The sequence below is a fragment of the Microtus oregoni genome, unplaced genomic scaffold (assembly GCF_018167655.1).
Source record: "Microtus oregoni isolate MIOR12 unplaced genomic scaffold, Mior012 000109F_ref0000275, whole genome shotgun sequence".
Lineage (NCBI taxonomy): Eukaryota > Metazoa > Chordata > Mammalia > Rodentia > Cricetidae > Microtus > Microtus oregoni.
Window position 1 is genome coordinate 2490372 of NW_024544727.1, and position 13078 is coordinate 2503449.

At 48.7% G+C, this 13078-nt stretch overlaps 1 protein-coding gene across 1 annotated transcript; it reads left to right on the forward strand.

Moving 5' to 3' along the window:
- Positions 1–8427, forward strand: LOC121443580 (fibronectin type III domain-containing protein 10-like). Its single transcript, XM_041645394.1, has 2 exons — positions 1–1565; positions 1862–8427. The coding sequence occupies exon 1, from the start codon at positions 157–159 to the stop codon at positions 826–828; it is 672 nt and encodes a 223-aa protein (XP_041501328.1). The 5' UTR covers positions 1–156; the 3' UTR covers positions 829–1565; positions 1862–8427.
- The last annotated feature ends 4651 nt before the right edge of the window (positions 8428–13078 follow it).

Sequence of the window (13078 nt, forward strand, 5' to 3'; positions counted from 1 at the left end):
GTGGGCGTGGGCGTGGGGCGGGTTGGAGCCCGTGGCGGCTGAGGGCCCTGCGCGGGGCGGGCGCGGGAGCGGCTGGGGCGGCGCGGCCCGCGTGACCCTCCGCTGCTCCCCGTGCGCTCGCGAGCCCGCGCCCCGCAGCGCCGGCCCAGCCGCAGGATGCGCGCTCCGCCGCTGCTGTTGCTGCTGGCCACCTGCGCGCCGCCCTCCGGCGCCGCTGTGGTCCCGACGCCGCCGGGCTGGGAGCCGGCTTCCGACGCGCCCTGGTGCCCCTACAAGGTGCTGTCCGAGGGCCCCGAGGCGGGCGGTGGGCGCCTATGCTTTCGCAGCCCCGCTCGGGGCTTCCGCTGCCAGGCGCCGGGCTGCGTGACGCTGGTCTCGGCGGGTGGTTCTCTGCGCGCCCACGTCCTGCGCAACCGCAGCGTGTTGCTGCAGTGGCGACTGGCTCCGGCCGAGGCGCGCCGCGTGCGAGTCTTCGCGCTGAACTGCTCGTGGCGTGGCACCTACACACGCTTCCCGTGCGATCGCGTGCTGTTGGGCGCCTCCTGCCGCGACTACCTGCTGCCCGACGTGCACGACAGCGTGCGCTATCGCTTGTGCCTGCAGCCGCTGCCGCTGCGCGCCGAGCTCGCCGCCACCCAGCCAGAGTTCGCCGAGTGCGTGGAGTTCACCGCCGAACCGGCAGCTATGCAGGAGATCGTGGTGGCCATGACGGCGGTGGGCGGCTCCATCTGTGTCATGCTGGTGGTCATCTGCTTGCTGGTGGCCTACATCACCGAGAACCTCATGCACCCGACCTTCCGGCGACCCAGTCTGCGCAGGCAGTCCTGAAGCGCAAGGCGACCCGCCCATCTGGGTTCCACCTGCCTAAATGTGCTGAGACCCTAGGCCCTTTCCCTGCTTCCCTCTCATTCTCTCTCCCTCTTTACGATGCCCATGGAGGGCCTAATGGAGACTAGCCCATGCAGGGACCTTGTCATCATCCACGACCTTGCCAGCCCCAGCTGGATGTCCGCTTTCCAGACTCAGGCCTCAGACTGGCCATGGGGCCCAGACTAGAGTGTCAGCCGCGTCCAGGGATCTTCCCCATCTCTAGAGTCCTTTTCGGGCCAGCCAGAATATACAGCCCCTCTGTCAAGAGCCACTCACTGGCACCCAGGATCATCAACCTGAACTTTCTTCCCGTGCCAGGTTGTCAGAGCTTGGTCGTGATCGTTGCCTGGTCCCTTTGTGCTTCGCAGAGGGGGAGGAGTGACCTCTGGATCCTGTACCCACCCCACCTTACCCAGTGGGCTTAGGTTAGCTTTGTGCCTTAGTTTCTCTGCCCCACTGCAGGAGCCACCCATCATCCCTCAGCTGTCCATAGGGAATTGTGGCTCTGAGACTGGCTGGCTTATGCATGCTTCTGGCCAGAGGCCCACTGAGGACACACCAGCTTCGAGATTTTCAGGAGTCTGGGGCAGGGGTTCACAGGTCCTGTTTTGTCTTCCTATGTGGGTGTCCGAGAAGCCAAGAGCCATGATGTAGCTCAGCAGACTGGGCCCAACGTCCAGCTGCTGCATCCAGGGGTGAGTGCCCTCCACCTTAGGAGGCTGGGGATTCACCCTTTTCCTTTCGCTTGTACTGCCTTGATTAGGACTTTCCCGGTGGCGTGTGTGTGTGTGTGTGTGTGTGTGTCTGTATGTCTGTGTGTCTGTGTGTTGGGGAGGGGACTGTTTGGGAGGGCAGCTGAAGGGATCATGAGGGCTTTAAGGAAAGCTGCCAGCCTTGTCCAGCCAGACTCTTAACTGTGGTCTGGATCCCAAGCCTCAACCAACTTGAGACCTCAGTAGCCACAGAGCCAGCCCTGTCCTTCTTCTACTAGAGTGGAGAGCCTGAGATCTGACCCCAGTGACGTTGCCCCTCCATCTGAATGGGCAGAGGTTGGCCGTGCCTACCTCCTGGCACACAAAGGCACCTGGCTGAGGTCACCCAGCCATCTGATGATACTGGGCACTGGAAAGGGTAAGGCTCTGAGCACTGGACTTGACCCTGGCTATTTTCCCTCCACTCGCACCCCAGCGACCACGATGACCTGAGCCCTGGCTGGCAGCACTGTACCCTACCTCTCTGTCTTTGCTCTGCCTGCTCCCCAAGAGGCACTGGTCAGTTGCCAACATCTAAATGTCCATCACTCTCAGACCAAAAACACTGTCTTGTGTGTTTATTTGGGATGTTGGAGGGAAGGTGATGCGGGTAAGGGAAGGGCCTCTCGAGCATCAGTCCAGTGGCTGGCCCTGAACCTTTCCCGGTGGGGATGGGATGGGGGTCAGCCCCAGGCAGTGTTCACTGAAATGATGACTTGACAGTTCTGGCAAAAGGACAGGTAGGGTGTCCATAGCTTGTTTGTCCACCCCCAGACCTTGGGAAAGCATCTCTTCCTAGGCCAGCCGTACTGGGCATGGGGGTGGGGGATGGGACTGGCAGTGGTTCGAAACAGCCTCAACATACAGTGATGAGCCATTTGAACTGTGAGAAGCAGCAGGCAGGCAGCACTAGAAAGGGGTACCCTCTCCAGCATGGGGCTACTGCGTGAGCCACTCACTCTTCACCTGGAATGTCCTTGGGACTCTTGAGCTCCTGTGACCCCGAAGAAAGCAAAAGCACAGGCAGGAATGAGCCAGCTCGGATGAGTGACTCATCTCGAGGGGGTGGGAGAAGGGTTGTGGGTGTACGGATGTGCCTGCACTCATCTGAGGGGTGGAGGACATAGCAGGCTGTCTAGACAGCCAGGACAGAAATGGGAGGAGTTTGCAGTACAGCTGCTGTTCTTTGGGGGACCTAGGCTGTTTTTATGAGGTGTATTCTGGTGTCTTCAGCCAGCATGGACAGAAGTTGGTGTTCTGGAAGTGCCGTATCTGAAGTACCGTAGTGTCCAGCTTCTAGCTCCCTGGGCACAGTCTGGTGCTAACATTCTATGTGCCCTCCTTTGGCCCTCAACAGGATTCAACTGTAGCTCAGTGTTTAGAATGCTTTCCTAACACTGAAAAGGTTCTGGGTTCAATCTCCAGCACCGTATAAATTGGGAACCATGGCAGACATCTGTAACCCCAACACTCAGGACGTGGCGAGTGGAGGATAAGCAGCTCAAAGTCAGATGAACGTGATGGTGCATGTCCTTGATTCCAGAAATTGGCCAGAGGCGTGCAGATCTCTGCATTCCTGACCAATCTGGTCTACAAAGTGAGTTCCAGGACAACCAGGAATGTCACACAGAGAAACCCAGCCTCGAAGAACCAGAAAAAAAGTTAAAGGCCAGGGAGAAAGAAAAACAACACTGTAGATCTTAGTGCGTAAATGTGGCTAGTGTGACTGAGGAAAATTTTGCTTTTCAGATAGGGTTTCTTTATGTAGTCCTGACTGCCACGAAGCTTGCTCTGTAGACCAGGCTGGCCTTGAACTCCCAGAGATCTGCAGCTGGTTCCCCTGGCTGCTGAGATTAAAGTGTGAGACTCCACCTCCTGAGTATTGCAGATGTGTACCACCGCTCCTGCCTGCCTTGACAGTCCTCTTCCTCTTCCCTCTTTCTCTCCCTCCCTGCCCCTCCTGTTTTATTTTTTGAGACAGTCTCTTGTAGCCCCAGATAGTTTCCAACTCATTAATCAAGAATGAGCTTGAGGGGGCTGGAGAGATGGCTCAGAGGTTGAAAGCATTGACGGCTCTTCCAGAGGTCCTGAGTTAAATTCCCAGCAACCATATGGTGGCTCACAACCATCTGTAATTCGATCGGGTTTCCTCTTCTGGCATGCAAACAGAACACTGTATAAATAATAAAAGAAAAAAGAAACTATTTATTAAAAAATGAGCTTGAACTTTGACCCTCCTTCCTTGGCCTCTCAGGTGCTGAAGTAATTGATGTCCCACCGGACATGACCTTATATAGTGCTGGGTATCAGATCTAACGTTTTGTATCTAGGTAAGCATTCTACCAACTGAGTTTCATCCCCCATCCCAGTTTTGAAGTTTCTAGTTATACCTTCAGCTTCTCTGATCTTCTATTCTACAGGGAATAATTTACCATTAATCCTATCCAGTGCCAGGTGGTGGTGGCACACGCTTTTAATCCCAGCACTTGAGAGGAAGAGGCAAGGAATCTCTGTGAGCTCGAGGCCAGCCTGGTCTACAAAGCAAGTTCCAGGACAGTCAATGCTGTTGTGCAAAGAGACCGTCTCAAAACAACAACAAAATCATGCCCAGGACCTTTTTTTCTATTTGATACACAATATGTATCATAAAAGAACAAATTAATTTAAAAACTACAAAATTTAAGATAGGTGTGGTGGTTCAAACATATAGTCCCAGAAGATGGAAATGTGGAGTCAGGAAAATTAGAAGTTCCAGGGCAGTCTTGGCAATTTGAGACTATCTCAAAAAACAAAACACAGGTTGGTGAGAAAGGCACACTAGGCAAAGGACCTGTCAAGCCCGAGGATCTGATTTGATTCTGAGGATTCACACAGTGAAGGAAGTGCAGTAGTTTCTAAGATTGTTGTCAGCCCCTGCATGTGCATGGTCCATGTGCACACACACAAAATAAAGGAATGTAAAAAAAATTTAAATCTCTGCCTATGAGCCGGGAAGTGGTACCACACACCTTTAATCCCAGCACTCGGGAGCAAAGGCAGGCGGATCTCTGCGAATTTGAGGCTAGCCTGGTCTTCAAGAGCTAGTTCCAGGACAGACTCCAAAGCTACAGAGAAACCCTGTTTCAAAAAACAAAACAAACCACAAAACAAAAAACAAACAAAGTCTCTGCCTATTGCCAAACATGGTGGAATAGTCACATGACTTCATTACTTTGTAGGCTGAGGCAAGAGGATTGCTTTAACCAGCCTGGTTACAGAGTAAGCTCCTGTCTATGCTAGGGATTAAATTTAGGTCCTACATGTTGGTCAAGTGCTCCTTCCACTGAAGCTGCGCCCTCATCCCCTCAACAGTTTTCCTTCCTATGTTTCTTCTTCCCTTCCTTTCTTCTTTTATTTATTGTTGAGACAAACTCTCACTGTGAAGTCATGGCTGTGCTGGAACTTGCTAGATAGACAAGTCTGGCCTAGAACTGACAAAGATTCCCCTGCCTCTGCCTCCAGGATGCTGGGACAGAAGACGTGTGCCACAATGCCTGGCCTCTTGACATTTTCTTAACCCAAATGCATACACACACACACATGCAGGCTGGGCATGGTGGCACATGCCTGTAATTCCAGCACTCAGGTGGGGGAGAGTGAGACAGGAGGATTACAAATTTGAAGCTAGCTTGGGCTGCACAGTGAGACCCCGCCATCAAAGCTCAAAAGAAAAAAAAAAAGGAAAGAAAACCTCTTCTCTATTCTATCTGCAGGTACTAACTCAAGCAAAATAAAAGTATTTGTATGAATTGTTCACACACATATAAGGTATCTGTAATAGCCCGAGACTAGAGACGAGATAGCCCAAATACCCGTCTGCAGATGACTGAACAAAATATGCTATGTTTAAACAATGACAAGCAACATGGCAATAAGGAAACTTGGCATGGTGGCGTGTGCCTCTAATCCCAACACTTGGGAAGCAGAGCAAGTTCAAAGACTGCCAGGGTTACACAGAAAAACCCTGTCTCCAAAATAAATAAATCAAAATAAAAGATAGGCACTGGTGATGTGAGGGAGAGGGTCAGGAACTCAAGGTAATTATCACATATATGTTGACTTTCTTTGTGTTTGTTTGTTTTTTGAGACAGGGTTTCTCCGTGTAACAGCCCTAGCTGTCCTGGAACTAGCTCTTGTAGACTAGGCTGGCCTCGAATTTACAGAGATCTGCCTGCCTCTGCCTCCCGAGTGCTGGGATTAAAGGTGCGCACGGCCACCACCACCTGGTTTATATATATGGACTTTGATGCTAGCCTGGACTACATGATACTTTGTAACTCTAAAATGCACAGATTATAGTAAGAGGAAACACTGTTACTGCTGTCTGGGTAGTAGTGAGTTGTCTGGGGAGATGACTGAGTGTTGGAAGAGGGGAAGGCAGAAAAGGTTACAAAGTGGTATGAAGAAAAACATGTTTTGTTGATTTCGTAGGTATAGTCATATATCTAGAAAGATAACCCAAGTTTTTTCACTTAAATGCTATATTCGTGATTTACTAGGTTAGTTTTATTATTCTGGCTATAAAACATTGTTCTAGACAGACATGGTAGCATTTTAATCCCAGCACTTGGGAGTTTGAGGCCAACCTGGTGTGCAGAGTGAGTTCCACACCAGCCAGGGCTACATAGAGAGACCCTGTCTTAAAAAACAAACAAACAAACAAAAAACAACTGCCCTCGGTTTGGAGAATTGGCTCAACATTTAAGAGAAATAGTTGGTATTCCAGAAGATCTAGGTTGGATTTCTAGCACCCATGTGGTGGCTCACAACCATCTGTAAGGATAGTCTCAGGGATTCTGATGTTCTTTTCAGGCCTCCGGGGGCTCCAGTCATACACACACACACACACAGAGTTTTTCAGGTTAGGTTTCCCACATCATACTTTTTAAAAAATATTTTTATTTAACTTTATTTTATGTGCATTGGTGTGAAGGTGTCAGATCCCCTGCAACTGGATCTTCAGACAGTTGTGAGCTGCCATGTGGGTGCTGGGAATTGAACCCGGGTCCTCTGGAAGAACAGTCAGTGCTCTTAACTACAGAGCCATCTCTCCATCCCCCACATAATACTTTGAGACAGTGACAAAGTCCAACTCAGCAGTCTTGGTGGGTTGAATACCCAGTGTGCCCCAAGCTGTGATGTCACTTCAGCCCTTGCCTTCAGTACGATCTGGGAGCACTCAGGTGAAGACCTATGAAGAGACAGTAGCTTTTGTTTTGCTTTGCTTTAGAGATAGAGATCAGGTAGCCTAGACTGGCCTCAAATTCTCTGTAGCTGAGATTAACCCTGAACTGATTCTCCTGTGCCCATGACCTAAATACTGAGATTATAGGCATGTACCATCCTACCCAGTTTGGGACAGGTCTATGCATAGTAAAAGATGGGATGAAGATGGATGGTAGAACTCTTGTTCAGCATGTGTAAGGCCCTAGGTTTCATGTATGTGTGTATGTATGTGTGTGTGTATGTATGTATGTATTATGTATGTACGTAAGCATTTATACATGAACTCCTTGAGGGCTCAGATTCTATAAGCAGAGCATATAGCTCCAGAAAGAACAATCAGAAACACATGGGCAGGTTGAATGTGGTGTTGGGGGCAAAGGACAGTGGGGTGAGGAAGCAGGAGGGGAAGGCTTTCTGAAAGAAGGGCATCAGTTCTACTCAGTCAGTGACTAAGGTGACTGAGCTATAGCTGGGCGAGCAGGGCAGGTGTCTACTAAAGAGACAACAGATGGGAGCAGCTTGTGCACCACAGAAAAAGGCATGGGATGAGCAGGTATGTAGCTGTTCAGCCAAGTTCCAAGACAGAGCAGAGAGGGGAGAGGTTGGTGTCAAGACAGTAATGCCTTGGCTGTGCTGGGATTAAAGGTGTGCACCACCACCACCCAGCTCAATCCTTATTCTCAAATGACTGCCCAGTTTCACTTTGACATTCTCAGTTTGGTAAAGATTCCTTGGACATTGATAACTATTCCTTGGTCCCACATACAGGTTTTTTTTTTTAAATTTCGTTTTGCTTTCGTTGTTTAGACAAATTCTCTCTACCAGCCAGGTGGTGTGGTACCTGCCTTTAATTCCAGCACTTGGGAGGCAGAGACAGGCAGATCTCTGTGAATTTCAGGTCAGCCTGATCTACATAGGGAGTTCCAGGGCAGAGCTATACATTGAGACTGTCTCAAAATACCAGAAACAAAACACAACAACAACAACAAAAAAAAACCCCAACCAACCAAAAGCCCAAAACAAACAATCAAAAAGGTACACCATTCCTAGCAATGGGATCTTAAAACAGTAAATATTGCAAAAGTGGGGAACGTGTCTTCATTCATGCCTCAAGCCCCAAAGTCTGACAAAACAAATGAATGCTTCTTCCTTTCTTCCCTGGGGTTTTTTAGGGTTTCTGTGTAGCCCTGGCTGTTCTGAGTTAAAGTACTGGGATTAAAGGCATGCACTGTCACCTGGCTCACGTGATTCTTTATACTGTCCCCTTGACCGCATCAGAGAGGCCCTTAAGGATATTTGGCACCTGGTTTTAACAGAGTCCCAGACTTTAGCACTGACTGTTGGCATGCTAGACACCATTCTGCCCTTAAACCTCGCACATGGGCCCCGATACCTACCAAAATAGAAACAAAGACGTGTTCCATAGTTCCAGAAGAGTCCCTAAGAAAAAGTCCCTAAATGTACTAATCTTGCTTTTTGGCTTCTGTAGTTCTGCTTCTTGATAACTGAAATGTGCCAAACAAGATATGTGTTTTGTACACAAAAGACAGAGCTGTAAGGCTCAAGGCTACGTGATTTGGGAAAGTTCTTTGTGCAGCCCTTGGGCAACAATAAAGACTTTCATTTTGTCACTAATAGTGTTAGTGTGATGGTCTCTGGTGGGCTTATCTCAACATTCTCAAACGTTTTCTTCTCAGAAACATGAACAATGATGGCAGACTTCACTATCAGTGAGTATGGTGCCCCGACCACGAGGCTTCTGAGTTTCTTCCTCTCCAACAAGGGCCTGTTTTCCACCCATGCCCACAGATCTGTTGTCACAGATACTCAGACACAGGTAACATCTATGTCCTTGTTTCTGTTTCATTCTGGAGAAAATCCGTGCATTTTAGTGAAATCTACAATTTAGTGTGAAGTGTCACTAATATTTTGGCGTGGGTGTGTGAGTTTACACGGGTTGGAGAAATGAAGACTCAGAGAAGCACTGAGAATGAACATAGCCTCTGCGGCTGCAGGGGGCTCAGTCTGGGTGAACTGCAGCTCCTTCCTTTCTCCTCTCAGCTCCTTTATTTTTTTCCTGTATTTACACTTTACTAGAAGATTTCCATATCTCAGAACAAACTGATAGAAGCTTCCCAGCAATACAATGCCAGTTGCAAATACCTGTTTCATGTGGTACCGCAGTTTTCTGGTTTTCTTCTAAATCAAGTTTTGCATAGGCTTTGTATCTGTGGGAAACTCTCAGTCAGGATTCACATAGGACAACAATTTGTAACTCAAAGGAAGGCCTGGAGCTGTGTGAAAACTCCAGAGCTAGACCAGATGTAACCCAGCAGGGTTTCATGGCTAGTAGAGGTTGCCTTGCTGTCCCTCTGGTGCTGGGCCCTAGGGACATTCTACCACAGATCCCCTTTTTTCCTACACAAAACTTAATTTTTGAAGGTTATGCAGTCATATAATATATACAGCTGTTGACAGAGGTTTCTGTCCTGCCTAGTCCCTCAGCTGTTCAGTCCCAAAGAAACACACAGAGGCCTCCGTCAACAAACGTGCCAATGTGGACAATTATATCCACATAAAACCTGAGAGAGCGTGGGACGTAATTCTAGACACAAAAGAACATTGTTAAACACGGCTTCTTGGTAGCAGCATTTTCTCAGGTGGGGCTCTGTTTGCTAGAAGAAAGAACATCTCATTTAAGAGAGGCTTCCTGACTCATCTTGAGTTGCAAAAACATCGCAGCTCTTTTAAGAGTTCCCCCCCCCCAAAAAAAAAAAAACAAATGGTGTTTATGTATAGCGGACAGCGTGCTTCTTGGTGGTGGCAGCAACCTTAAAACTCCATGGAGTTGTGGCAATAAACATGGCTCCTGCCAGAACCTCCATCAGGAAGCTAGGCTCTCAGAAAGCTAAGGAATGGGGTGGATCCAGCCTTCAATGTCATCGCTTTAATCCTAGCCATATCACTTAGCAAATTAGTCTCATGTGGTCAGAAAAAGAGTTATACAGTAAAGATAGATTCAAATGGAAAAAAAAAAACCTTTAAACGGTTTAGAGTGTGTTTAAAAATATATGTAGACTTGGTAGAGAAAAGAAAAAGGATAAAGTCTTTAGAGAAAGAGAGATAGAATTTGGGTGTTGCAGCACATACCTTTAATTCCAGCACTTGGGTGATATGGGAGAGTTGTCTGTATTCTGTCAATCATGTTTCAAATAACCGCTGATTGGCCAGGCAAGGAGTATAGGCAGGAAAACCAGACAGGAAGTAGAGGTGGAGCAAAGAGAACAGGAGTATTCTGGAAAGCAGGAAGTTCCCTCCACATTCCAACCTAGACCACTGAGAAGCAATATGTAATCTACTCAGCTGAGAAAAGTACCGAGCCATGTGGCTAACATAGATAAGAACAATGGGTTAATATAAGCTATAAGAGCTAATAAGTAGCCTGAGCTAATGGGCCAATCAGTTTATACCTAATGCAGACTCTCTGTGTGATTTCTTTGGGGCTTGCCAGTTGTGGGGTATCTGGCAGGACAGAAATTCCCACGAGCCCTGGCCCTCATGTTACAAAATGACACCCAACCTCATGTTACACTTAGGAGTCAGAGGCAGGAGGACCTCTGTGAGTTCAAGGAAAGTATGGTTTACAGAATGAGCTCCAGGACAACCAAAAATACACAGAGAAACCCTGTCTCAAAAAAACAAAAATTAGGGGGCTGGAGAGATGGCTCAGTGGTTAAGAGCACTGCCTGCTCTTCCAAAGGTCCTGAGTTCAATTCCCAGCAACCACATGGTGGCTCACAACCATCTGTAGTGAGGTCTGGTGCCCTCTTCTGGCCTGCAGACATACACACAGACAGAATATTGTATACATAATAAATAAATAAATATTAAAAAAAAAAACAAAAATTAGGGGCTGGAGAGATGGTTCAGAGGTTAAGAACACTGACTGCTCTTCCAGAGGTCCTGAGTTCAATTCCCAGCAACCACATGGTGGCTCACAGCCATCTATAATGAGATCTGGTTCCCTATTCTGGCATGCAAGCATACATGGAAGGAATGTTGTATACATAATAAATAAATACATCTTAAAGTAAACCAAAAATTAAAAATAAATAGAATAGAGTTTAGCCGGGCCATGGTGACATATGCCTTTAATCCCAGCACTCAGGAGGCAGAGGCAGACAGATCTCTGTGAGTTAGAAACTGGCCTGGTCTACAAGAGCTAGTTTCTGTTGTTCTTTTGGTCCCTGCCCTAGCCACATCCACTCCTTTTAACTCCTGACCTCCGCCCCGCCATCGCTCTCTTCCTGCTTTCCCTCTCACACCGGGCTTTGCCTCTCTCCTCCCCCCCCCCCCGTCTCTCTTTCTCTCTCTCCCCCTCTTTAATAAACATTTATGGCTATTTTCTGTGTTTGTATGTCTGACCCACCGCGTGCGTGCCCTCCCGCTAGTGAGAAGCTGTAGCCGCTTGCTGAGCCGGCGCCCGGCACTGCTGGGACCCGCCAGAGTTTGCTGCGGGGCGGGGGACCCAAGGGATATTTTTTAAGAACAAGAGTTTCAGGACAGGCTCCAAAGCTACAGAGAAACCCTGTCTCATAAAACAAAAACAATTTCATTTCTTCGCCCTCTTTCGGTCCTTTTGACTGAGTTTTTTAAGGAGCTACAATCTTCCTGGTGTTCACTGTTGCTGCCTCCCCATGTTTCTCCTCTTATTAGCTGAGAACACAAAGCCTAATCTATCCTGGGGAATCCAGATTCTCTTCCCACAGCAACTTGTCAATCTTAGGAAAAACTGGAGTGCCTAGACAAGCCGTCATTGGCTGCCTACTAGGGAGGGAAGTGGCTTAGTGCCTTGTGCTTCATGATCTTTCAATGTATCTCATACTAAAAATGGACCATGTTTCTTGTAGCCCAAACCTCAAGACAGTTCTCGGAATCTCCAAATCACCCATGTAATACCCTTCCCACAGTCCCATTCCTTCTTTTCTTTTCCTTTCTTTTTCTTTTTTTTTTTTTTGGTTTTTTTCGAGACAGGGTTTCTCTGTGGCTTTGGAGCCTGTCCTGGAACTAGCTCTGTAGACCAGGCTGGTCTCGAACTCACAGAGATCCGCCTGCCTCTGCCTCCCGAGTGCTGGGATTAAAGGCATGCGCCACCATCGCCCGGCTCCATTCCTTCTTTTCTTGACCATTCTATTGGAGATTGAGAGGAAAAGCAACAGGGCAAGGGCCTGTAAGCCTCTTTGTTTACCGAGTTCTGGGGTTAAAGGGATGAGCCACCATGCCCAGCCCCATTTCTCCTCTTTTTTGAGACAAAGCTCTCACTAAACGGGCTTCCATAGTGAAGCGATCTTCCTGTCACTTTCGCGATGAGCTGAATAAGAGGAGCCGGTTACCTCACAAACTCTTTCTGAAAAGTTTCTGCACCCCGATAAACTTCTCTGCAGATGCAGCAATCCAAAACAGACTCAGAAAAACCCGAGGTTTAATGGATTAAAGGCTCCTAAATGATTTTCCAACCCCCCAGAGAGGGGATGGAAAGAGACCAGAAAACCCACATATCTGGTTTCTGGCGGGCACTAAAATACCCTGTTGGAGTGGTCTTGAGCATCTCTGGGGGTGGGGTCATCATTCGGCAGACCTTCTGAGATGTGGCAGGGTTTGGAGAGGTCAGAGGGGACGGGGCTTGGGGTGGACCTTCCACCGAACATTTAGAGACTCTCTGGGTTTATGGATGCCAGGGGCTGGGGTGAAGCTTCCACCGAACCTTCTCATTATCACTTAAATGTTAAGACTTCAAAGGGCTCTCCAAGGGAAATGAGGAACTTCCGGAGGAAGTGATACTCGTTATAGAGACGGGGCGTAAACAAAGTGCTGGCTCGCAGCTCGAAGTTGATGGAGTGGCCACGGAGGAAACCGGATTGCGAGAGGGTTTCCCCAGACCGTAGGAACTGCCCGAAATTTCCAATATTGCGCAGGCGCTCCGCCCAGACTGTCATCAACGGTGAGGACCATTTAAGACGCCCCGGACGTATGCGCGGCGGACGTCACTGCCTTTTCCGGCGCGGGTGCTGTGACGTCAGATGCCGGTATAAACGGCCCCGAGCATCGATCTTAGCTACTCTCGCCGTAAACTCACGCAGCGTTGTCCGGTCGCTCTCCCGAGCCTGCAGCAGTGCGTAGTGCGTGCCCGG